The sequence below is a fragment of the Octopus bimaculoides genome, chromosome 1 (genome assembly GCF_046866305.1).
Source record: "Octopus bimaculoides isolate indiv1 chromosome 1, ASM4686630v1, whole genome shotgun sequence".
Classification (NCBI taxonomy): domain Eukaryota; kingdom Metazoa; phylum Mollusca; class Cephalopoda; order Octopoda; family Octopodidae; genus Octopus; species Octopus bimaculoides.
This window is the reverse complement of record NC_142928.1, coordinates 33,669,035-33,696,841: the sequence shown is the minus strand read 5'-3', so window position 1 is coordinate 33,696,841 and position 27,807 is coordinate 33,669,035. Positions and strand designations below refer to the sequence as shown.

Genomic DNA, 27,807 nt, shown 5'->3' with positions numbered 1-27,807 from the left:
TTTAGAATAAAAAAATATTTTTTCTTCATAAATAATCTTTTAGAACATTTAAAATAAAATAATAAAAGTATAAGTGTTAACAGAGTACAACAATTTCTGTATTTTGAACAACGTATATGAAATTTACAAATGATTTAAATGGTATGGCACTGAAGCTTTTATTTTGGTTGTCAAAGACTACCGGTATTTTAATTGTGGAAGTTCAAACTGTTTCTTTGTTAAACTGTTCAGTCTTGTATGCATTTAAATGATACAGATCTTTACTTTCACTGATGCCCGTGTTTTTAACTCTGTTAGTATCTGTAGACGTACTAAAATCATTATGGTGAAATTGGATAGCTTTATTACTTTTTTCACCGGATACTTTTGGAACAGTAGATACCGAATTGTTCTTCAAAATAGATTTAGGGTTTTGGGATGTCATGCATTTTGAGTGCTTATTTTTGTCGCATTTTATGTGTAAATATGAAAGGATATTCAAGTAGAAAGAATGTTTATCGTTGGATAAAACTGGTGGTCTGCTTTGTGATTTATTCAGCTGCCATACAAAGCGTAAATTGAAAGCCAATCTAAAAATAAGCCATGTATTGATAATTCCAAAGAAAACGATTGACAAAAAGAAGAACGCAAGAGGAATACTTTCCATAGCAAAGATGTGCTGTTTGTTATAAATATAAATGAAACTAACAATTGGACAGACTCCTCGAAGTAAAACCATAGCGACCAACTCTATGAAATGCAATTTGAAGCTTGATTTTGACTTCGTTTCTGAACGATTAAGTTTATTTGCAATTTTTAAAAGTATAACCGGCGACGAAGTTGTTTCCATAAAGGGACCAAGCAAACCGGCAAACATGTTTTGTTCAAATCCGTTGATCACAATGTAAGTGCTGAGTGCGACGAAATGGTGAATAAGTACTGCTGGATACCTGTCTTTCATAGAAAAAATCCGTACAAAGCAAAGATAGAAATATTTGCCTATGCTGAAATTGTACGTCATTTTAAGAACTTTGGATATGTGTACTCCTTCAGGAAAAAACAGTGGATATTGTAAAACATCCGTTGCAGTCAAGCACCAGATTGCTAGAATCACTCCAACCCATATTAGAATTTGTTCTGTTATTCTGAAATTATAAAAAGAAAATATATGATATAATATAATATAATATAATATAACGATACAATATAATATGATTTGATACACAAAATAAGATGATATAACACTTTTTTCTATATAGATTTAAAGATTCTCTTGCATTTTGAAATTGATACAATAATTTGACTAAAATGTTGATGGGGTGGAGAGAGATTAATTATACACCGAACAAATTACAAGACTACATAGAAATAAAATTGATGGTATGCATTAAAAAACTTGAAAACATCTTAAGACTTGAAAATAAAAAAAATCCCACGAGCCAAACTAATAAATAAAATAGTTAAACAAGTGGTTAAAAATATGTTCGGAAAACCCATTATTTCTACTTAATAACGAAAAGTGAATAGAAATGTCGTGGGAACCGTAGTTATTGTTGTCTAATTGCCAACCACTTCTCATGTCAGGCTGGGTGTAGTCTTGTTTTTGTTGCTTCTTGCTTGCTGGAGGATGGGGCTGAGCCTATGGCTTTCGCAAGCCCTCATTGACCAATAAGATTTCTTTTCCACTTGAACCTTTGTCAATCAACACCTGCGAAAAGGCTATGAGCAAGGAGGGAATTTCAGAAGGCTGCATTCTGGTAAGGATTGACCAGACGCTGCGATAAATGCGTGAATTTGGGGTTAGACACAAAAGTATAACGGCCCCAGTGTAAACAACGAGAAGCGAAACCGAACCTGTATTATTCTCAAGAGATTTTGAGATAATCAAAATTTAAAAAGAGATATCTAGAAAAGAGAACACTCCTTTATTTTACCGGAAATGCCTAGAGCTAGGAATGGTCCTTTATTTGTAAGCATGTAATTGTCTTATAGCGTAAGCATTCTGCTTTAAGAATACGTATAGATATCTAAATTGTCGATCTTATTCAGCTATCATCAACATTTTTGAAAACATCAACGATATAGGGCAAGTTCAGGCGGATATTGAAATAACTTGTGGATACACAACCCACATCTTCACGAATGTTGCCTGTCATTTCCATAACGGATATATCATTTCTACACCGCATAAAATATTTCAATAATTCGTTGGATTTACAAAACTTGGGATTGTGACTTGAACCGGATCTTATGTTTATGTTTATTTGTATGTTAGTTTAGAAGTATTAAGTCTCATTAGTATAGCGACGATGATTCAGTGTTTAGAGCAAATGAACTGGTGGTCGACGAGTTATCGCTGAACCTCAAGTCTACCCTTATTGTTCAAATCTATGGCGAAAGTCATTCTTGTTACGATCAGCTTCTCTGTCTGTCTCTCTCTCTCTAGCATAAATGTCTGTAACTCTACATTATTCAATTTCTCTCATTACCACTCTCTAACATGGTAGGATGTAATTTGAAGCTGATTTACTACACACGACCCTTTTCTGGTGTCCTGAATATTAAAGTACCTTGATTCTGACGAATCTCATATCTAAACACACACACATAGTTATTACGTGTTACGCTAAGAAGCAGTACACGGTACCAGAATTTTCGATCGAGTCAAATATAACTACTCCAAATTGTTCTTAGAGTATCCTTATAAGTGGTGTCAGTACCGATTAGCTTACCTGTCTGTCTGTCTGTCTCTCCCTCTGTCTCTCTCTCTCTGTCTCTCTGTCTCTCTATCTATCTATCTATCTATCTATAGGGAGAATTCACAAAAAAAAAAACAACAGACGAAGACAGGTGGTGTAGAAAACAAACAGATGTATTAGTATAACGCTTAGGAATTGAAAAAGTTTTTAACGTTTCGAGCCTACGCTCTTCCACAGAAAGGAACACAGAAAGAAACAAGGAGAGAAAAACAAATGTGTGTAATGGTTAGCGATCTATCATGGCGAATCTATTTATCTGTCTACCTCTTTCTTTTACCTATCTTTCATATACCGAAGTGATGTGTAAAAATATATCTACGGTATTTAAGAACTTAATTATTAACACATCGTTAAACTCTAAATCATAGCTGGAATAACATTTAAATTATGTATATTATGTAATTATATAAATGTTTATATTTCATTGAAACAGCTGTTAAAGACAAATTAGGAATCATATGTAAAATTTATGCTTGCCTGCCGCTTATTCTAGGTATTTCTTGTATTGGATAATGGCCGTCTGGTTAAGGAGTTCACTTTGAAGTCACGTGGTTTTAGATTCAGTCCCACAGTGCGGCACCTTAGGCAAGTGTCTTCTACTATAGCCCCGGACCGACCTATGCCTCGTGAGTGAATTAGGGACCCGGATAGTGGAAGCCCGCCGTAAATGTGCAGGTGTGTGCTTGTCCTCACCCCTTGACAACCGCTGCTGGTTTCTTTACGTCCCTTAACTTATTGGTTCAACAAAAGACTAGGTTAGAGAAACTACCAGGTTTGAATAAAAAAAAAAGAAAGACCTATTGAGAAACGATTTGTTCGACTAAACCGTTAAAGGTGGTGCTCCTTGTAGTCCAATGACTGAAAAACGTAACAAATAAAAGGCCGTCCATTGCCTCTTTTCTTACGACATGAATGTGCGATTTGAGAAAAAGCCATGTACAGACACTTTTGCTGACTCAGGAACCAGTGAGTTCGCAGAAACTAAAGTTTTCGAGGAAATACATAATTTAGTTGTCATCTCTATAATTGTTTAATGAAATCCATTGAGGTATCAATAAGGTAAGTAGTATTAATATAATTAAAAGGGAGCGTCGTAACTTAAGTGTTTGCCACTTTGTTAAGCGGGAAACCGAATCTGAGATCCCATTTTATTGTGTGTTATTGAAGCCAAAGCAGAAACTGTGTGATCATCCGATAAACAAGGAATAGCAGACGTATTTCCGTTAAAACCACATTGCAGTCATAAAAAGGAAGTCCAAGTGAAAAGAAAAGAAAAATAAAACTTTGGTACAAAAGTCGTAATTGACACACTATATCGAGAAGAATAAAACGAGTGGAAACAGCTGGAAGGCTGGTGATCATATCTGTTCAGCCAGAGTCGACATGGAATAAAAAAAATTAAAAAAATAAAAAGCGGGAGCGAGGTGGGAGAGAGAGAGAGAGAGAGAGAGAGAGAGAGAGAGAGAGAGAGAGAGAGAGATAATTTTAGAAAGACTTTAAAAGTTAAATATTTTAACGATATCATGAGTCATGTTTTCTCTTTGTTGAAATGCATGTCAAAAGACTGAAAAACGATACTGTTAATATATAGCTGTCTTGCTCGAAAATAACGCTCATGCTTCCTTCTAGGCATAAGTTCTCAGCTGAGAGCCTGATTGATTTCGTTGCATTTAAAGAAAACGAGAGAAGTAGGTGATCATGTCTCTGAATAAATTCGTCGGCAACGCATCCAAGAACATACTCTGCTTGGCAGAACTCATATCATCTCTCCACTTTTTAACCATTGAGGAAGTTGAAAATCAGCACTGCAAGCGCGAGTTAATTTTCGAGTGTTGTCGCTATTTACAACAGTGAGATGCGTCTATTTTCCACTACGTGAAATGCAAATCACGTAATTTAGATTCATATTACAGTGCCAAAAGCAAGATGCAGATGGTCGACTCGTCTGTGGTTAGTTACTCAACCGAATTGATATGCTGTGATCTTATTGGCTGGTAAGTATTAATCCAGGAAGAACAATTTTCTTAATGAAATTAGCGTAAATTCGATCTAAAAGACGAATTCATTTTTATATTATCTATCCCTAAACAGACTACATAGTATTAATATATAACATTGATACAAAGTACTACATTTTGGGAGAGTATATAGCAATCTGGGTAGTTTGCTGGACCTATTTAATCGACTCCGGAAAGATAGAAGGCAAAGTAGATTTCAGCGGGATTTGAACCCAATATATATAGACCGTCACTAAATTGATCAAGGATTTTATTTGATGCTCTAACGATTCTAGCTAACCAGATTTAATGAACAGGTGTTGTAAACAACGGGTCATAAAAGACGTAAAAAGGAAATTGAAAACAAAAATAACAAAGGTTTTCTTTGTTAGTAAGTCTTTCTACACATGGAATTGTGAAAATGCAACTGAGTACGACTTCTCACTCAATGAGAGAAGTAACTTGGAAGCCACACTCAGAGACAGACAGAAGGCACGCATCAAAGAATATTTCTTGACTTACTGAGAGGCTTCTACGTGGTCATACAACCGGCTAGGAATAGCAGCCAAATCTATGGTATATCATACCCGCCGCCGTTTTAGTAACGGTCACATTGGATGCTTTGAGTCAATTTCCTATCTTCACAAAGTTTAGTTCAATAATTGGCCGGTAATCGACTCCTGTACTTGACTAGTACGCATTTTTATGGACTACTTAAAAGGGATTTTGACTCAGAATTATATAAGAACACTTTGTCTGTTACTGCTATTCCTTACCCATAAAAAAAAAACTGGGCTGCGGCCATGCTATAGCATAGAGGGTTTTAGTCGAACAAATCGACTTTAGTACTTATTTTCTAGGTCCTGTAATCTATCGGTCACTTTTGCCGAACTGTTGAGTTATGGGGACGTATACAGATCGATATTAGTTGTCAAGCGGGAATGGGGATACAAATACACACACTACAGGTTTCTTCAGTTTCTTTCTACCAAAATCATACGCAAGGCATCGGTCAATCCCAGACTGTAGTAGATGACACTTGTCCAGGATACCACGCATTGGAACTGAACCCCAAATCATGTGGTAGCAAAGTGAATTTTTCAATCACCCAGATATGCCTATAATTTCTTATGCCATACGGCCACACATTTCGGAGGGTGGTTACAGTTAATTAAATCTGCAGTTGCCCTTCGCTAATTAAAGCTATCGAGATTTTCTACTCACAGCAACTGAACTCACTGACCAGTGAATTCTAAAATATATCCATCACACACACACACAAACACACACTTAATTTTTCAATATGTATTTGGCAATAAGTCGACTTATGTACGAGCATATTTTTATTCTTTTACTTGTTTCAATCATTAGACTGCAAATATGTTGGGGCATCGTCTTGAAGAATTTCAGCCGAATGGATCAACCCCAGTATTTAATTTTAAGCCTGGTACTTATTCCATTGGTCTCTTACGCCGAACTGCTAAGCTACGAGGACGTAAACACACCAGCACCGGTGTTAAGCTGTGGTAAGGGACACATAGACGCATATACCCATGTATATGCTTATATACACATATACGACAGGCTTCTTTCAGTTTCCGTCAACCAAATCCACTCACAAGGCCTTGGTTGGCCCGAGGCTATAGCAGAAGATTATCATCTCCCACAGCGTGGCACCTATATGGTTCCGGATTGAGTCCCACAGCGTGGCACCTTGGGCCATGCTGTGGGAGTGAATCCGGAACCATGTAGTAAGAAGAAAACTTCTTATCACACAGTCACGCCTGAACCTATATATATTATTACTATATCTATAATATATTATGGCAGCGATTTCGTTCCATACTTTATTGTCTTACGAAAACTATAAATGTTGTGTGTGTGTATAATCTATGTATATAAAAGAGAAATTATGTTTGTTTGCCCAACAAAATGAAACCAAATGGTTCAAGTAAAGCTATTAAGCTTTTTCTCTATATATATATATATATATATATATATATATATATATATATATAAAATCGAACTTCCGCCTCTTTCTTTCTCCGGCAAAATGAAAAGTAACTGGTTCAGCTGTTGCTCCCAAATATGGCAGTAATAATATGCTATTGAATAAACTTCCAGGAGAAGTATTCACTTATAATTCAATTGACGCATACACACACACACAATACATATATACAAGTATATACACATATATACACACATACACAAACATATACATACACATACATACACACACATACATACACACACATATACATACATACACACACGTATACATACACATACATACATACACATACATACATACACACACATACATACATATATATATATATATATAAAGCTCTGACGAAGCTATAAGGTGATATACAATGCTCAGCTACGAGTGCATTCCGACTTATAGCAGAAACAGCTATAAGCTAATGAAATTCATTACAATTCATCGTTCCTTTGTTTAATCAATCTCTTATTCTGTTCTGTACTCGACTAACGCTTTTTAGTGAGGCGTATGTATGAGCTCTAACACTAGGTTATTAATATCGCTATACCTAAGCGAATATATATATATATATATATATATAATCATTGTTATTATAAAACATTGTCCTATTGTTATGGCACAGCATTTACACGTTCAAACAATATTGCTCTTATCAACACCATCTCCACCACCAATACTATAGGCAGGCATACCCACGTGAGTACTCTCTCTCTCTCACACACACACACACACACACACACACACACACACACACACACACACACACACACACACACACACACACACACACACACACACACACACACACACACACACACACACACACACACACACACACACACACACACACACTCTATTGTTGGTTTCTTTAAAGAGCAGGAGTCTATCATCTGACCTTGACAACTTTTTGATTTGCTGTTTTAATTAAGTACAGCAAAGGCGGATGTGTATACATACTGTGAGAAATATTAACTGATGTATGAAAATGATTTGTGGTATTCAAGTTTCTAGGAAGCTAAATGGGATTGGCTGAAAATTACATGATGTAATTCATCCGGGTTTCTTTCTTTCTTTCTCCTTAAATCCTGCTCTTCGCTTGTCCTTTATCTCGCTATTAATAACAACCTCAGACGTTCGAGTCAACAAAACTGGTCAGTCAATCCGCTAAAAATAGCAACCAAACACCCACCAAATTATGTCCTACTCTTTAAAAAAGAGGGGGCAAATACAGTAACACTAAAATACCCATACGAACGTATATAATTGTCTAAGGAAACAGATTAAAACACATTAAATATGTTTATTTCATAATGTTTTCTTCTTCTTTATCTTCAGTCACAAAATACGTAATCTTATTAAGTCTATACTTAGTAAAGTTGTATTGTTTGTCTAGTATTGACTTTACCAGATTTTTTTTTATAAGTAACAAACAAGAAATCCTGCGAGTTACTCACAAAACTAGTACTTGGGGGGTCATCACTCCTCTCGTGGATCAAACAATAGTCCTTGTAGACGGTGAAGTGACAGTCAGTTAAGAGTCTCGACTCTCTGCGACCTGAGTTCAAACCCACCGAGGATAACATAGCTTTTTTTTTTTATCCTTCCAGGGGGCGATAAAGAAAATACTTGTGCTGTAGGTGCAGGTATGGTTGTGTAGTTAAAAAGTTCGCTTTGAAAAAAAAATAGTGTAGTAGTTGAAGTGCACCGTATATTGAACAAATATGAAGGAAAAAATGCGCGCTGCGAAAGGGGTGGGTGGGGAGAGGGCTGGGGAAAATTCACACAACCCGAGCACTAAATCTCAACGTCCGGTCACAGGAGTGAAACAAAAATCATGTAATACTTCTCATGCAATGTATATTGAACAAATATGAAGAGTTTTCTTTTATTCTTTTACTTGTTTTAGTCATTTGACTGCGGCCATGCTGGAGCACCGCCTTCAGTCGAGAAAATCGACCGCAGGACTTATTAAGCCTAGTACTTTTTCTATCTTTTTTGTTTTTGCCGAACCGCTAAGTTACGGGGGCGTAAACACACCAGCATCGGTTGTCAAGCGATGGTGGGGGAACAAACACACACACACATATATACGACGGATTTCTTTCAGTTTCCGTCTACCAAATCCACTCACAAGGCTTTGGTCGGCCCGAAGCTATAGTAGAAGACACTTGCCCAAGGTGCCTCGCAGTGGGACTGAACCCGGAACTATGTGGTTGGTAAGCTACTTACAACACAGCCACTCCTGCGCCATTATAGAAATGTTTTTCATACAATTCTCTTTTAGGGTTAGGCACACGTGCGCAAAAGGGAACAATTTGACCGTTGGAATCATGGTCAAATGAATGTTTTCGACACAAAATTCCATTTGTTTTGCGAACAAAAGGAATTTTTGCGACGAAGGCATTCATTTGTTTGACCGGACGTTGAGATTCAGCGCTCGGGTTGTGCAGGGCTGACCGTGTGAATTTTCCGAGCCCTCTCCTCAGCGCGCATATTTTCCTTCATATTTGTTCAATATACATTGCATTAGACGTAGTACATGATTTTTGTTTCACTCCTGTGACCGGACGTTGAGATTTAGTGCTCAGGTTGTGTGAATTTTCCGAGCCCTCTCCCCACCCACCCCTTTCGCAGCGCGCATTTTTTCCTTCATATTTGTTCAATATACGGTGCACTTCAACTACTACACTATTTTTTTTTTCAATTTTTCCACCGGGTGCGGATCTATATATTAACCCACAAAACTAGTACTTGGGGGTAATCACTCCTCCTCTCGTGGATCAAACAATAGTCCTTGTAGACGGTGAAGTGACAGTCATTTAAGAGTCTCGACTCTCTGCGACCTGAGTTCAAACCCACCGAGGATAACATAGCTTTTTCTTATCCTTCCAGGGGGCGATAAAGAAAATACTTGTGCTGTAGGTGCAGGTATGGTTGTGTAGTTAAAAAGTTCGCTTTGAAATCAATTGGTTTCGGGCTCAATCTCACTACGCGGCACCTAGGGCAAATGTCTTCTCAATAATCCTGGGTCAACCAATCAATGCATTATGAATGAATTTGGTAATCGGAAACTATGTAGAAGCCCATCATTTGTGTGTGTATGTGTGTGTGTGTGTGTGTGTGTGTGTGTGTGTGTGTGTGTGTGTGTGTGCGTGCGTACGTGTCCGCGCCAACGCTTGACAACCGGTGTTGGTTTGTTTACATCCTCACAACAGCGCTTCGGCAAAAAAGCCGATAGGGTAAGTACTTGACTTTAAAAAATTAGTACTGAGGGTTGATTTGTTCGACTAAAACCCTCCAATGACTAAAACAAGTAAAAAATAAAAGACGGTATCTTGGTGAACAGTGAAAAAAAAAAGAAAAAAGCTTATCTCTGGGACTAGTTTCAATACTAAGTTGGGATGCCATCAGTAACCGAGTCACCTTTTTGGCTGAAATCTTCAGTACAGGACAGCAATCTGTAACAAAACACTGTTAAAGCACCGGCTACTTGTTAGCCAACCTATGTGCCTAGAATGCATTATCAATGGAATCAGTATCTGATTTAATTAATCCATTAGTAATACCGGATTTATAGTGTCTCTGTGAACAGGACAAATTTAACAGGACAAAAACTAATCCAGTCGATATCTGTTTTTTTTTCTGTCCACGAAGATATCGTTTATCTTTTATTTGTTTCAGTTACTGACCGCGGTCATGCTGGGGCACTGCCTTGAAGAGTTTTGTCGAACAAATCACTCCAAGTACTTAAGTACTGCATTTTTTAAAATCTGGCATTTACAGAAACACACGCCCGAGCGCGTGTTGTGCTCCTACACAGTTTCTTATTTCTTTATTGCCCACAAGGGGTTAAACATAGAGGGGACAAACAAGGATAGACAAAGGGAGTAAATCGATTACATCTCCTCCATTGCGTAACTGGTACTTAATCTATCGACCCCGAAAGGATGAAAGACAAAGTCGACCTCGGCGGGATTTGAACTCAGAACGTTAAAGACAAACGAAATACCGCTAAGCATTTCGCCCGGCGTGCTAACGTTTTTGCCAGCTCGCCGCCTTCTACACAGTTTCTGCCTATCAAATTCACTCACAAGGCATTGGTTAGCTCGGTGCTGCATAATGAAACAACTCGAAACCACATGGCTGCAAATCGAGCTTTTCTTAACCACACGTAAAAACAAAATATTTTACATCCGCAATAGCGCTCTCTGGTGAGGTATGGTGGAGGTACTCAGTGTTTAGATGGGTGGTGATTTTTCTTAAAAATAAATGTAAACGTTAACACATGACAGATCTTTAAGCAAAATTATTAAATAATCTTTGGAAGGATTAGAATAGGTCATGATGTTATCGGTGAACAGAAACATGACTGACATTCAACCATAATCAAATAGAATTTCATTATGTAATTCCTTATCTTTCTTATTCTTTTTATTTAGCATTTTTACCTGTTACGTTTTTTAGTTGTTTCAGTCACTGGAATGTAGCTATGCTGGGGCTGCGCCATATAAGGTTTACTCGAATAAATAGATCCTAGTATTTGTTGTAAAGTTTGGGACTTAGTCTATCGTACTCTTTTACTGAACAACTCAGTTATGAGCACGTAAACAAACTATGACCAGTTGGGGGACAAACACACACAGTTTCCTGCCGTGCAGTGGGACTGAAGCCGAAACCACATGGTTGCAAACTGAGCTTCTTTAACCACACAGCCAAGCCTATGAAAATTTATCGAAGAGGACACGAGTCCATGCAATATATAAAAATGAGGTACTGCATGGGGTACTATAAGAAATAAGAAATCAATGGGCAAAATTTGATTGATTAAAATTTTCTCAGGCCGCTTGTTTTTTTGTTTTGTTATCATCATCATCATCATCATCATCATCAATGGGACGAGCTGGCAGAATCGTTAGCACGCTGGACGAAATGCTTAGCAGTATTTTTACCCGTCGCTACGTTCTGAGGTCAAATTCCGCCAAGGTCGACTTTGCCTTTCATCCTTTTGGGGTCGATAAATTAAGTACCAGTGAAACACTGGGGTCGATGTAATCCGACTATCCCTCTCACCCAAATTTCAGGCCTTGTGCCCCTTGTAGAAAGCATTATTTATTATTATTATTATTATTATTATTATTCAAAAGGGATATTTGCAAAATACAACACCGTGAAAGGGGGGACGCCGAGCAACAAAATGTAAAGAGCTTCTTGACTATGGTGGATGCCATCTTAGCGTGCGGTGTCCTTGGCCATATACACTAGCGTACAATCTAACCCTAACACTAAACTACATCAGTTCATATTAAAGCGTAGACTAAATACGCTTGTATACCGCATGCCAAAATAGCACCCTAAATTGTATATATAAACAAAAAACAAAGAACAAAAAAAACAAAAAAACAAAGGTCCTTCCTGAGCCATAGGGTTATAAGGTTGGTTTTCCGGGTATTATCGCGTATATATTCCCCAGTCAATGGATGGGCAGCTGGTCCATCGCAGGATTATTCATTTAAACTGGAACGTGAAATGAAGTGTTTTGCCCAATACAGCAACTGAAACCACACTCTTACGATCATGAGGGCGACACCATGGACACCCTAACCACTATGCTACGTGCCTCCACATATTTTGTATACATAGTGTTGGCTAAAACCTATAAATATATTCTGTAGTGGAATATAGCATTAAAGCAAAACACTTTTAATGTACCAGAGCCATGTTGTACCGTCGCACCTGAGAATTACATGAAATAGTACCCGTGTCTGCACAACATACATCTACATAATGTTAATTTCACGTGGAAGTTTTCCGTTGGCCACACAACAGGATGTACGTCGTCGAAACCGACGAAGAACCCACTACACTTTTGTTTGAAATTTTTTATTAATCACTCATTAATAAATAAAAGTTAAGGAGATAGCACTGCAAACACGTGCATTCGGCAAGTGTCATCCCTTATAGCTTCAGATCGACTAATGACATGAGAGTGAACTTGATAAACGGAAACTGTGTGTGTCTTCCTGGTTGAGTTCGTCTTTCCCACCATCGCTTGACAACCGGTGTTGATTTATTTATGTCCCCGTAACAAAGCGATTCGGTAAAAGAGATCGATAGGATAAGTGCCAAACATAAAAAATAAGGAATGCGGTCCATTTGTTCGACTAAATTCTTCAAGGGGGTGCTGCAGCATGGCCTTAGTCCAATGACTGAAACAAGGTACATATTTGAAGCCTTATTCTTTGTTACTTTAGACAATTCAATGACGTTTGCGTTTTTGTTTTCAAAAATTGAGATTATTATGCAAAATATATTAACATCGATATGAGTGTTTGAACTACAGAGAGAGAGAGAAAGAGAGAGAGAGAGAGAGAGAGAGAAAGAGAGAAAGAGATAAAGAGAGAGAAATGATTTTCTGTATAATTCGATTTCAGTATTTCCGGATTTGTAAATAAGCATCTACTCACGCTTTATTTCCGAATCGAACACATGATATATTTTGGAATTGGTGCTCGAAGTACGCATAAAGCTATAAATAAGATAACATTCACATGCTATTATTGATAGCTTTATGCGTACTTTGAAAACCAGTTCCAAAAAGGAATTATTCCACGTTTTCTCGAAAGCTTATAAACTCTCATGACGTCAAATTTACACACACACCCACACATTTATATAAAATAGGCAAGGGAACGTCAAAAACACGGCTTATATAATAGATGCCTTTTATAGATAAGATACAGATGAGAGTTCAGACTGGACCAAATGCAAAATGTCGAACGAAGGGATACGGAAACAGTGCAAATAACAACTGGGTGTAAATAATATATTAGTCGAGTTTATAATAAAAGAAATGAGAGAAGCCTCTAACGATGCATCTTCCGTACTACAGTGCTTCAAACAAACTACAGCGCTCTTCAGTCGAGTCTATATATATATATATATATATATATATATATATATATATATATATACATACATACATACATACATACATACACGCACGCACGCACACACACACACGTTGTGTGTATGTGTGTGTGAGAAAGAAGAAGTGTCCTTGATCCTTATCACCGGTTTTCATATTCCCCATATTAATCGAGATAATGTGTCATTCATAAATCATTATTAATGGATTTGAATAAAAAAAATTACTACTAAACAAAAATCAAAGAGAGAGAGAGAGAGAGGGGGCGTGGAGGAAGAGGAGAGAGGGATTTAGGGAGAACAGAGGTAGGATTAACTTAATCCTGTTAATCCACTCGTATTGTTCAGTCGGCAGACTATCGGACTTTCTTTTAACGTAATACTGTAAATACCAGGAAATCTACAGAACAATCTCTACTTCATAGTTGACCACTTCTACTTTCATCCATGCATGTCATTAGTTAGTTGTCTAGATATCAGCCCCAGGTCAACCAGATTACGCATGCTTCTTGACTTAATCAACGCCAGTGGTTCAGAAACATCTTGACGTAGTAGTACAATGGAAATCGAAAGAAAAAAATGTTGTCGGCGCCATTAAGCGCAGGCATGGCTGTATGGTTAACAGGCTAGCTTTGTATCAGAAGTGATTTCGGGTTCAGTTTCACTGCGCGGCACTTTGGACAAGTGTCTTTTATTATAAATCTGAGCCAATCAATGAATTGTGAGTAAATTTGGTAGATGGAAACTGTGTGGAAGCGTGTTGTGTGTGTGTGTGTGTGTGTGTGTGTGTGTGTGTGTGTGTGTGGTTCGGCAAAAACTTAAAAGAAGTACTTAGGTCGATCTGTTCGACTAAACCCTTCATGGCGTTGCCCCAGAGTGGCCACAGTCCAATGGCTGAAAACTCATCAGCGGCGTTAAGAGTCGCTAATGAGTTTTCAGCCATTGGACTAGGGTTAAACCGAATTTCCTTTCTTAATCTTATAAGAAAAACCGATTAAAACGTGCTGATTTTCAAAACGGTAAACGTGTATACAACAAATTAAAAGGGTGGCTTATTAGCAATTAGAACCTGAAGGCAAAATTAATATAGGTCAGAAAAGTGACAGAGGGTGCTGACTAGAACCGCTTATACGAAAATAAGAGTTAAAATGCATACATACATATATGTAATTAAAATAAGTAACAGGAAATCAAGTAGTCATGTAGTACAACCGTTTCAAGTAACTCCATTTTATTCAACAATGCAATCATTACATCAATTCAAACGCAGTGTCATCATCAGCTGCACAAATAAATGAATAGAATTTTAACCAGTTCCAAATTTGTGTAAATGTGTATGGAATAATATATCAGTTGAATAAAGTTACAACATGGTCTGGTTTTCTCACTTTTTATTATTGTATTAAAAACAATTCTTTTACAATGTTGAAGTGTATCAAACATTGAAAAAATATTTTGTAATGTTAGGCTGCATTAGCGCTTTCATACGTTCGTAGAAATCATCAGATTTCAAAATGACAGTTGAGTTCTTGACAACTGTAGTAAAATGACTGACTTCTTCCATTTCATACCTTTTAGAAGGCTCCAGCAAGCTGAATATTTCGAATACGGTTTTGACCAATCAGTATGCAGCTTAAATGCCACGATTTGCAGGACGTACCGATATTACTGGCATAAACCCTGCCTTTATTTTAATCAATTAGTTTGCGGTTTACATGTAATGGTTTTATGAGTGAGCAAACTTAGTTGGTTTCGATCGTTTACATTTCAATTGGTGGGAGTTTTCTATAATGTATTTATATTTACATGTTAAAGATATTTTTGTAACCCACATCATTCACTGGTTGTTATATTATTGTTGTTATTTCCGTTCAGAATAGGTTTGAACATTTTAATAAACCATTTTTCTTTTTTTTATCTTTCTTCCAAATTCACTTGTGTCATGAGTTTGTGGAAAGAAAAAATAAGCAACATTTTCTGACCACATATTTCTATATGTTCGCTCAATGGAATCTGGCGAACATTAGTGTTAAAGATTTATTGCTACACACACACATACACACACACACACACACACACACACACACACACACACGTATATACATACATATATGCATACATATGTACATATATACATATATTATATATATACATACACACACATATACATACACACACATATACATACATATATATATATACATACATATATATATATATATATACACACATACGCAAACAACGAGAGAAACAAATGAATAACAGGATAAATAACATAAAGAACGACCCTTCATCAGTTGTTGGCTGTCTATCTGCTCCTCATTTCGAGCACTGAACGACAATGTGTCTTCAAAGACAATTGCTCCCATAAGTACCAAAATATAATTTAGGATTTATGGAGTGTCAAAGTTGGGAACAAAAACAGGACAGTGGAGACTTACAAGAAAACCGAACGAAAACAAACATGGAGGGTCGTTAGACCAGAACGAGGGTAAAATAGGGAAAGCTGGGGAAATATTTTCTCTGACAAGAGAAAAGGTAGGAGAGAGAGACAGGATAGTTCAGTCCTTATGACAGTCCTGAAAGAAAAGATGATCACGTGAGGAAAAGAAAGACGGATGATGGACACGTGCGAGCAACGAGAGAGAGAACAAGGGAAAGAAAGGGAGAGAGAAAGGGAGAGAGAGAGAGAGAGAGAGAGAGAGAGAAAGAGAGAGAGACAGATAGAAAACGATGAAAGCGAGACAAAAAGGAATTAGAGAAAAGATGAGAGAGAAAACGATGGGGAAGAAAAACAGTACAGAGTCGCATCGTCGCCATTATCCTGCTTTTGTTCCCAACTTTGACCCTCCATAAATCCTAAATTCTATGTTGGTACTTATGGGAGCAACTGTCTTCGAAGACTCATATTGTCGTTCAATGCTCGAAATGAGGAGTAAATGGACAGCAAACAACTGATGACGGCTCGTTTTTTTTTATGTTACTTGTCATGTTTTCCATTTGTTTCTCTCGTTGTTTGCGTATTGAACTGATTTGTTTTCGTATCTCATGTTGTTTACTGTTGGAGATGTCCTGTACCCATATATGCGTATGTATGCATATATATATATATATATATATATATATATATATATATATACTATTTATATTATTATTTGATTGAACGTCACGCATCCATTTCCAAGTATATATATATATATATATATATAAATACAAAATGGCACAAGAACGCAAAACATCCAGATAGAAGATACAAAGAAAACAAGGACGAGTCATTCGGAGTTTTCTTTCCTCAGTCAAGTTCCAGATTGTCTTTGCAATTTCGACTGGTTATATATATATATATATATATATATATATATATATTCATGCTTATGTGTATAGTTACATATATAGGTGTATGTGTGCGAGTATGCGGCCCTATATAATAATAATAGTGTATTTATACACATTTATGTATATGTGTGCGCGTGAGCGTATATCCATATACATATCTTTCTCTCACTGATTTATCAGCCCCCAATCTCACATTAGCTAATACAATAATTCCCTAAGTCTACTTATAGAAACTTGACCATAATGTCTTATTCTTCCCTTGCTTTTTGAGGTTTACTACTCACTTTTAGTACCCCACCCCCGTACCTCATTCTTTATCTATCTCTCCACCTTTATGCCTTTCAAATATATCACCCCCACCTTCTACTTCTCACACATATTCCTTCCTTACATTCTCATTTCTTCCTTCTATCCCTCCTATTTCTTTTACCTACTGATAGCTCTCCTTTCCCCACCCCTCACCATCTAGCACACCGTTTTTCATTTTCTATTCTTTCTTTCTTTTTTCCTCCCACAATTCTTTTGACCGATACCATTTTCCTCCTTCTAACATACCTATTCCCTTCTCTCTATCTACTCCCCCTTACCAGTATATTCTCAAAATTTCATTTACACTACAAGACCCCTTTGAATGAACAGCACATGGCATTAATATCTGCACACTATCTATTTGTAATAAGAAAAATATGAACTCCTATCGGAATTTATATACCATGGACAAGAAGTCTCTTTACCCATTCTACACAGCACTTTCTTTGGATAATGCAACTTCAACTGCAACATCAAAGATATATTTTTATCTTTATTCTCATATTTCCCTTTAAACTCCCTATATCTCTCCCTTTCCAAAATAACTTCTTATATTTAACTCTACCATTTCCTTCTATTTAACTCTCTCATATCATCTCTGATGATGGGATAACATTTATTGCAATCCCTCCAGGCCCAGTGTATTTTATTAGCATTGTATTTAGTTTTTCATGCCGATAGCATAAGGCTCGAAACTTTTCAAAATTAAACTGCATGTTATTCGTCTTAACCCACTTGTATATTTCATCTAACTCATGTTGCAGGTGCATAACATCTTCAGGGTTCTGTATCACCTGTCAGACTTCTGTATCATCTGCATAACTTGTGATCGTGGCTTTCTGTGTGGCTGAAGGTATATCTGAGAGGACCATTATAAACAGTAGTGGTCCCAAAACATGGCTTGTGGAACACCGCTCACCATTTGCGTGTCACTGGAGATGACCCCATTGTCTACTACTGCTTGACTTCTATCTTTTAGAAAGACATGCAGTCATTTTCCCAATTTCCCGACTATGCCGAGATCATGCAGTTTGTGATATATAATCCCACGATCAACTTAGTCGAAGACCTTTGCAAAGTCGAGATATATTACATCAACATTTGAGTGGCTGAGGTGCAGTCACAATGTTGTAAGAGCTGAGTTAGGCAGCTTCTTAGTGGTCGGAAACCATGCTGGGTGTCAGTCAGCAAGTCATTTTCCTCAAGGAAGGTGCTTAGTCTTCTAACTATTCGTTCCATGATTTGCTGATGTGCGAGGTCAGAGAGATTTTTGGCCTCTGCTCTGCTACCTCTGATACATACATACATACATACATATGGTGGTTGTCTATTCCTTATGCAGAGTTTGACCAACTCCTCCACCTACACTTTAAAACCATCATGGCATCCGATGTGACTTTTTAAACCAGACAATGTTTTGAAAAGATATCCACATAGATTGCATATCCAGTTTGGACCGCCAGGAGCTGGAGATAAGTTCTGATCTTAAAATATGTCTAGTCACTGAAACCGTACAAAAATGGTATGTGCGAGAGGAATGTGATCCTCCAAGCCGTCTCAGAGGATAGTAACTCCAAATAAGACTCGGATCGTGACGACTCATCCAACTCACGCCGATATGGAAAACATGTAAAATTGATGAGGTTGATAGTGCTAATAGTACTATTATGTAAATAAGCTTTGCCAGTCACAAGTTTTCTTTACAAATAATAAATATCGAGTCACTACTGTTATCAACGGTTTTGAAATGAGAAAGGAATATTAGTGAATTGTTAAATGACACTAAAACAGATCAATCGGTTCCATCCTGCCGGAAAAGCTACAATATAAGCGAGACTAAATATAGCGGGATATGAATTCGTGTACGCAGACACGATCATATGTACGTTTGCGTGCATACTTATGCACACACAACACAACACATGCATATGTATGAATGCAGTATGACCAAAATGTTTTTTTTTTGATGAACTGCAAAGTTACGGAGGTTGAGAGACAAATACAAATATACATATATGATTATAGTTTCTGTTCACCAAATTTGCTCAAAAAACATTGGTTGACCCAGGGTTATATGTAGAAGACACTTGCCCAAGATGGCGCGCACTGAACCGAAATTACATGGTTGCGAAGCAAGCTTCTTTACCATCCAACCATGTCTACTTCCTCACACTCCCGTGCAAAAAGAAAAAGCTTAAAATATTTTCGTAAAGTGGCACGTTAAAATATAATATATGTGCAACAAAGCGTCCCTAAACTACAAAACCCTTCAATAAATATTACGTTAGCCACAATTAGAATCCCAATAAAAGACATTCACGCAATATCAATGAATGTTATAGTATACAGAATAAAACCATCATAAACCAAGACCCCTTTAACAGGTACAACCCTACGAGAACGAGAGGCAACATGGAACAACGGGATCTCACAAGATGTAAGAGACATAGGCAAAGAAGTATATCAAACATATATGACCATCAGCAGCAGCTTAACGGATATCATTTAAGCTGTTTGCTAAAAGCGCTGAAATCCTTTGATTATACGTTCTTAAAAGCATTTTTAAAGAAAAGCCTTCATTTTAGAGTTACATGTATGAAAAAAAAAAACCCTCCCACTCCAGAAGTAATTACTTTGGAAGTAATTACTCAGATAAGACAGGAGAGCTTGAACTGTACGTAAATAAAATAAAATTGAATTGTCCTTTACAATAGAAGGATCAGGAAAAAGCATTTAAAATGTAAAGGAGTGTACTTTTATGTTCTCTTCAAATAGAAGTGTACAGAAAGTTCCTTTTAATGTTTGAATTAAAAGTTCTTGCGTTTATAGTTTTAATTACTACGTGGGTTAGCTCGATTAAATCATATTTTTTTTTTTTTTTGCTTTTAAGTTAGACATAACTTCAAAGAAAAATAATTATATGCTGGTTGAATATTCAAAGATCAAGCAGTTTTTCTATGTGAAACTGATATCTACAAGCTACCGAAAAAGAAAAACTGTTTCTTTGCCTTACTATATAAGCAATCTGTTCACATTTTCAGAAACCTTGTTCTATTGCTGCAAAGAATGGATCTGGCAGGTTTAGAATTGTGGAAGGACAGATAACAGAAGACTGAAATTCAAAATTCTAATCCTACTAAATATTTGGTAGATGGAACTAGCAAAACAATTTAGAGTTGCCGAAAAACATTATCTAATGACCATTACATAAAGGTTAGAAAATACTTGTTTCCTTTCTAAAAGATGTCCTAGGAAATCTCTATTGAAGAAAATCACAAAAGCAACGTTGCATTTTTTGGCCAAGTATGTGAACTGTGAAAAAGTCTAGTTTTAGAAAGTCTTCTAAACTGGCGAATCAATATTTGAACTTTAAAAGGTAAAGGGCAACCATTTTTTGAGAAGCGGGCTACATGGGACATGGAACGTTAGCAGGCGAATCAAGGTAATTTTTCGTTAGGTGTGCCATTGAGAAAGTCCCGCGAGCTGCAGTTTGCCTTTGGTTGCTTTAAAATTTTGGTATTCGGAAAATGATGAGAGATTTTACCTTGAGTGAATTTAACAACCGTGAAGCAGGAAAGGGGTCCAACATGACCTCAGTAAACGATAAAAGAAACAAGCAAAAATAAACTAAAAATTAAAGAAAGAAAAGAATTCAGAGGAATATTTTTGTGAACACCAAATAGGGCACAGAAGTGATAACGAGCGGTAATTAAAACGCAGTTGTCAAAGGAGGGCGCTAAATATATATTTTTTTGTTTGTGTTGTCAAGTTTTAGTATAATTTATTTCGTGGTCCGAAATTTAAATTTCACAAAATCGAAACACTCCAGTTCATTTTTTACTTGTGCATGCGGATAAATGTGCATATTTCACGGTTAGGTCGCGAAAGAATCGGTATCTATTAACCAATTTATGAAAACATTAGTAAGATTTTCCAGAGAAGCTTGTTGGTGTTGATTCCGATTATGTGGGGGCAAAAATTGATGGGGTATCATTTTCCCTCTGCAGCAAGCTAGCAGAATCGTTAGCATTACTATTATCATCATCAAATTTTATCAAGTATCTTAATCTCGAAAACGGATCACGGGAAAATTTCCTCAAAAATATGCATTTGACGAAGTCCGGTGAAATGGGTGGGGGACGAATGACCTCTCCCACCAAATGTATGTATAAAATTGTATTATAAAAATGCAGGCTATGTTGTAAGTAGCTTGCTTACCAACCACATGGTTCCGGGTTCAGTCCCACTGCGTGGCACCTTGGACAAGTGTCTTCTACTATAGCCTCGGGCCGACCAAAACCTTGTGAGTGGATTTGGTAGATGGAAACTGAAAGAAGCCTGTCGTATGTATATATATATATATATATATATATATATATATATATATATATATATATATATATGTATGTGTGTGTGTGTGTGTGTGTGTATATATATATATATATATATATATATATATATATATATATATTTGTGTGTCTGTGCTTATCCCTCCATCATCGTTTGACAACTGATGGTGTGTTTACGTCCCCGTAACATAGAGGTTCGGCGAAAGAGACCGATAGAGTAAGTATTAGGTTTACAACGAATAAGTCCTGAGGTCGATTTGCTCGACTAAATGCGGTGCTCCAGCATGGCTGCAATAAAATGACAAACAAATAAGAGAATAAAACAAACATTTGGGTAGGTGAGGGGGTACACTTAAGTAGTTACGTCAATAGGAGACTCATTAGACTCACCACTTGATAAGGACCAGAATAAGGTACTGGGGTTAAAGTGGGGTTAATGGACTGCATGTGGCCAAACAGGCCAAGTCTTCTTTTACTTGTTTCAGTGATTAGACTGCGGCCATGCTAGGACACCACTTTGAAGGATTTTAGTTAGACGAATATATCTCAGTACTTATTCTATCAGTCTCTTTCACCAAACTGCTAAGTTACTGGGACGTAAGCACCCCAACACTGGTTGTCAAGCGACAATAGGGAGCAAACGCGGACACAAAGACACACACGCTTCCATCTACCAAATCTGCCCATAAGGCTTTGGTCGGTTCGAGACTTATAGCCGAAGAGACTTGCCCCAAGATGGCACGCAATGAGACTGAACCCGGAACTATGTGGATGGGAAGAAAACTTCGGTATGTTATTTTAAACTTTCATTAGTTTTGTCTGTATTTGAATTGAAATTTGAAAAATTACAGCCTTTTTTTTTGGCAATAGACTGGATGGTCATGATTGGAATGTTTTCTGTCATACAAATATTTTTTCGAAACACGTACTTTCTATTAATTGTCAGTTCTTTTCTACTCTAGGCACAAGGCCCGAAATTTGTGGGGAGGGTGGCCATTCGATTAGATCGATCCCAGTACGCAACTGGTACTTAATTTATCGATCCCGAAAGGATGAAAGCAGAGTCGACCTCGGCAGAATTTGAACTCAGAACGTAAAGACAGACGAAATACCGCTAAGCATTTCGCCCGACGTGCTAACGTTTCTTATTTCTTTATTGCCCACAAGGGGTTAAACATAGAGGGGACAAACAAGGACAGACAAAGGGATTAAGTCGATTACCTCGACCCCAGTGCGTAACTGGTATTTAATTTATCGAACCCGAAAGGATGAAAGGCAAAGTCGACCTCGGCAGAATTTGAACTCAGAACGTAGAGACAGACGAAATACCGCTAAGCATTTCGCCCGGCATGCTAACGTTTCTGCCAGCTCACCGCTTTATTAATTGTCAATTCTTCTATGCACCATGAATGAATAAGTTCTTCATTGTTGTTTTCAGCGAAAATGTTTGCTATAACGATTTTTGGGGGCTAATGCAGTTTCGCACCTCTCCTTGAAATGTGCATTTTTTTTTAAAGTATTTTTTCAGATTCCTACGTTTTAGATGTCGGAGATTACGAAAATGCAAAAAAAAAAAAAAAAGAAAAAAGAACCCCCCCAACCACCACCACCACCACTCACCCCTCCCGTTTAAAATTTTGAACTTTTTCGAAATCCCCCCCCCCCTGTTTTAGATGACGGAGATTCCGGATATGCAAGAAACTACGTTTTCAAACTTTTATATTCAATAAGCATATAGATAGGTGTATAAAGAGATAGATAGATAGATAGATATGAGTGTCTTCCTGGGGCTAAAACCAACAGTAACACCGTCTTCTAATTGGACCGCCACATTCAGTTGATAAACATATTTTATGAATAAACGGACTGGGATAAATAGATAGACAGATAGATGAATGGATGAAAAAGTTCAAAACTTAAAATTGGGGGAGGGGGTGAAATTTGATCCCCTTATTAAACTTTATAACATTAATTATTAATATTAATGTTTGTTTCTCATAAAATGGCTCACATAGGGATGTGGTGTATATTTAATTTACATTATATTATTATTTACGATTATTTAAGGCAAACAGAAGTAAAACGCAAATTCTTTTCACTTTAATGTTTTTGTATTTAATTTCGATTTTTTTTTTTGCATATTCGTCATCTCCGACATTTAAAACGTAGGGATCCGAAAAAACTTTTTCAAAAAAAAAGGCATTTTTCAAGGAGAGGTATGAAACTGCATTAGCCCCGATTTTTTTTCATACCCACAATTTCATTAAAGCGTTAATTCACCAGTACATTTATACACGTGTGATTCAGGAACTCGTTTTCTAACCAAGTAGTTTCAGGTTCAGTTTCACAGCGCGGTACCCTGGGCAAGTGCTTTCTATATAGCCCAGGACGGACCTGTGCATTTTGAATGAATTTGATAGACAGAAACTGTGTGGAAGACTGCCGAATCTATATATTCTTTTATTCTTTTACTTGTTTCAGTAATTTGATTGCGGCCTTACTAGAGCACCACCTTTTAGTTGAACAAATCGACCCCAGGACTTATTCTTTGTAAGTCTAGTACTTTTTCTATAGGTGTCTGTGCCGAACCGCTAAGTTACGGAGACGTAAACGCACCAACATCGGCTGTCAAGTGATGGCGGGGGAACAAACACAAACATAGAAATACACACACACACATATATATGCACGACGGGCTTCTTTCAGTTTCCGTCTACCAAATCCACTCACAAGGCTTTGGTCTGCCCGAGGCTATAGAAGAAGATACAGCGTTCCTTCGATATAACTCGACAAAACCAAAACAAACATTCGACTGTTTCCGTGTGCTCAATGTGCCGCGTAGTGGGACTGAAACCGGAACCATGTAGTTGGGCAGCAGGCTTCTTACCATACAGCCACTCCATGCATGTATTTATGTCTTTGTGGTTGTTTGTATGTGCCCTCCCACCTCCACTACTTGATAACCGGTGTTGGTCTGGTAACGTCCCTGACACTTAGAGCTTCAGCAAAACAGACCGATAGAATAAGTATCAGCCTTTGGAAAAGAAAAGTATGGGGGGGGGGGGTCGATTTGCTTAACAAACCATTCAAGGCGGTCTCCCAGCATGACCGCAGTCCAATGACTAAAAGTAATAATAGACACAGGCACACACATATGCACGAAAGTGTGTGTGTGTGAGAGAGAGAGAGAGAGAGAGAGAGAGAGAGAGAGAGAGAGAGAGAGAGAGAGAGAGAGAGAGAGAGAAGAGGGAGAGAGAAAGAAAGAGAAACGTTTCGAGGAAAGCAAAACTTCTGTTATTTACACTTAAATTTTTATCACTTTTTGTTTGTGCAATCACACACACACACACACACACACACACGTGTGTATATGTATGGGAGAGAAAGAAAGAACGTATCTAAGTATTAACAGGCAAGTTACTGATAAATATTAAATTTCCAGGAACTATTGCTGTCCTATTTAATTTCAGTTACGTTACGTATATACGTAATGTTGCAATTATATCGTTAGTCGCTGATGTCAATTAAACGCAGAAGTCATTTCGCCACACGATATTTGTGTCAGCATAACGATTAACGGGACACGCACGGAAACCACACCTAACAATAGATTTGCGTTTGTTTCTTCATAACATTCTAGAACATCCGTATTTTTTAATGAAACTTTGCTGAGTTTAGAATACAAATATGTTGATAAACTTAAGAGAAATAAAAAATACGTATTTTCTTTCGGAGGAGTTTCGGATCTTTGTATCCAATTCGCTCCGGTTTTATTGACACTAACTGCCGTAATTTTAGCATTTTAAACTTTTCGTTATCTATAGGTTTGAAGGTCCAGATGGACTATATGTAATCTGAACCTTTCCCCACTTATTATTATTTTTTTTTTTTTTACGGAATCCCACGTTTTAGGCTATGGAGATTCCGATCCTGAAAAAAAATTTTCAAAAATCTCAATTTCAAAATTTCGATTCCCCCCCTCCCGGTTTTTATATAGATCCACACGGTAAACCTAACCCTAACTCAAACCCTAACCCTAACCCTGACCCTAACCGTAACCCTGACCCTAACCCTAACCCTAACACTAGTTTTGTGAGATTTGGCTGTTATTTCTAGTATGTAAATAGCCTGCTTGGTGGGTGGGTGGGGATTGAAATTTTTCAAACAATTTTTTTTCAGAATCGGAATCTCCATAGCCTAAAACGTGGGATTCCGTAAAAAAAAAATTAATAAATAAGGGGGGGGGGGAGGTTCAGTTGAAGATCAACATTACATAATCTACATTCTGGGGAACGGTATTTCGGCAAAATAGGATTAAAAAATATACAGGAATACAAAATAAAGGAAAAAGATTAAACTGTCGCAGCGTGAATATCGATCTGTTTGAATAGGTTTGGTCAACGACGATGAAGACGGCTCCGTTGATAGGGATCTTTTATCTTTGCTTTCAGTGATTACTGTGGCCATACTGGGGCACTGCCTTGAAGAATTTTAGTCGAACGAATCGACACCTACGTACTTATTTTTTTCATGATGATGATGATGAAAATTGTTTGATGATGGGAGTGGGGTTGTGGCAAAACGCTTAATCATTAAAAAACGCTTAATCATTAAAAAAAACCAAAAAACAAAAAAGGATCTCTATAACATTTCTAAGAATCCCGAAAGAAACGTATATGGGGTCAGCTACTCTGAAAGTCCATCATTGATTTTTCCCATAGGCAACATAACCACGAATTTATAAGGGACGAGCAGGAAAGATCAAATTTAAAGAAATTACATATATCATCTGGCGCAGAAAGGTGAAAGATGAAGTCAGTCTAGCGATAATGGTAGTAAATTCGCATTACATAACGATACAATCAATAGCTATATACCCTGACAGTCTGTGTTGCTGCCAGTTTTCAGGGGAGACACAATACCAGAACTCACCTCACTTATGATTAAAGGGATAACAATATTAAAAAAACAAAAAAAAAAAAAGAACAAAACTGTCTCCGCTTCTAGATCTTTCATTTTCAATGAATTAAAATGGTTCCGGTTTATGGGCATAACTACAGAAGTGTGCTCCCTCCACAAGTTTCCTCGTAACTTTCTTAAAAATGCATATTTTTAATTAAATTTTCCATCGATTCGTTATAGTTGGGGTAGATTACGATTCTGTGAAAGTGGAGGAGCGGGAGTTTAAATTAGGGGGATTATCCGGTCACACCACTCCCCGCCAATTACAACTTTTCTTGGTATAATCTAAAATGTATATATGGAAATTTTCATTGGAAAGTATGCATTTCTAATAAAGTCACAGGGAATCAAAGTAGTGTGTGTGGTGGTGAGAGCGGGGGAACACTTCTGTTAATACACTAGATTATGTACCCATCAGAAACTTCTTGGATATTTCGGTGTTTTAGCTCCGAAACAGAAATTGTGGAAAATAAGTTGGTTGATTCCGCTGTACACTCAAAAATATGTATTATTTCCTCGTAACTTCTTTTTTCTGTGTTTTTTAATTCTGTGTATTCTTGCAAGTGCAAAAGAATCAAACAACTTATTTTCCATTTGGAATTTTCCCCCCTCCTATTAACAAAATAGGTTTTAAAAAATTAGGGTTAGAGTATGAATGATCGAGTATAAGTCAGTGCATGTCTTGTACACATTTAACCGGGTCTGGAATCAGTGTAATGGTTATAGTAATTTCTTATAGAAGAACTCAATAAAACGAAAGTATCAGAATAGTTGAGAAGTTTTAAACTACTTACAGTATGGCCAATTGGAGCATTCGTACCGTCGGAGTTTCATTATAACATGTCACTTCGTTTGTATTCCGACAAAGGGTTAAACATTTTAATAGAAAAAAAAGTAAAACCGCGCATAAATTTATAGTCGCGGATACGACAAGTACATCGTTTGTTTGAAATTTAACTTGGAATAAACTCATGAAGGTATCCATTTGGTATGATATATTATCTCGGTTATAAAATAAAAAAAAGATTACTACTCGTAAGCCGGCAACATAAAGTGATTTTGTTTATCGTAGTATTCAGGGTAGATGAATCAACTGTTGAATGGGAAGGAAGTAGATAATATGTGCAGCCGATCTCTCCTGTACACTCAAATGCTATAACTTCTCTTGTGACTGACTGTTTTAC

At 37.1% G+C, this 27,807-nt stretch overlaps 1 protein-coding gene across 1 annotated transcript; it reads right to left on the bottom strand.

Moving 5' to 3' along the window:
• On the bottom strand, positions 1–27,805 carry LOC106875971 (uncharacterized). Its single transcript, XM_014924314.3, has 2 exons — positions 27,418–27,805; positions 1–1,124 (listed from the first exon to the last, which is right to left on the bottom strand). The coding sequence occupies exons 1-2, from the start codon at positions 27,606–27,608 to the stop codon at positions 203–205; spliced, it is 1,113 nt and encodes a 370-aa protein (XP_014779800.1). The 5' UTR covers positions 27,609–27,805; the 3' UTR covers positions 1–202.
• Between the last annotated feature and the right edge of the window lie 2 nt (positions 27,806–27,807).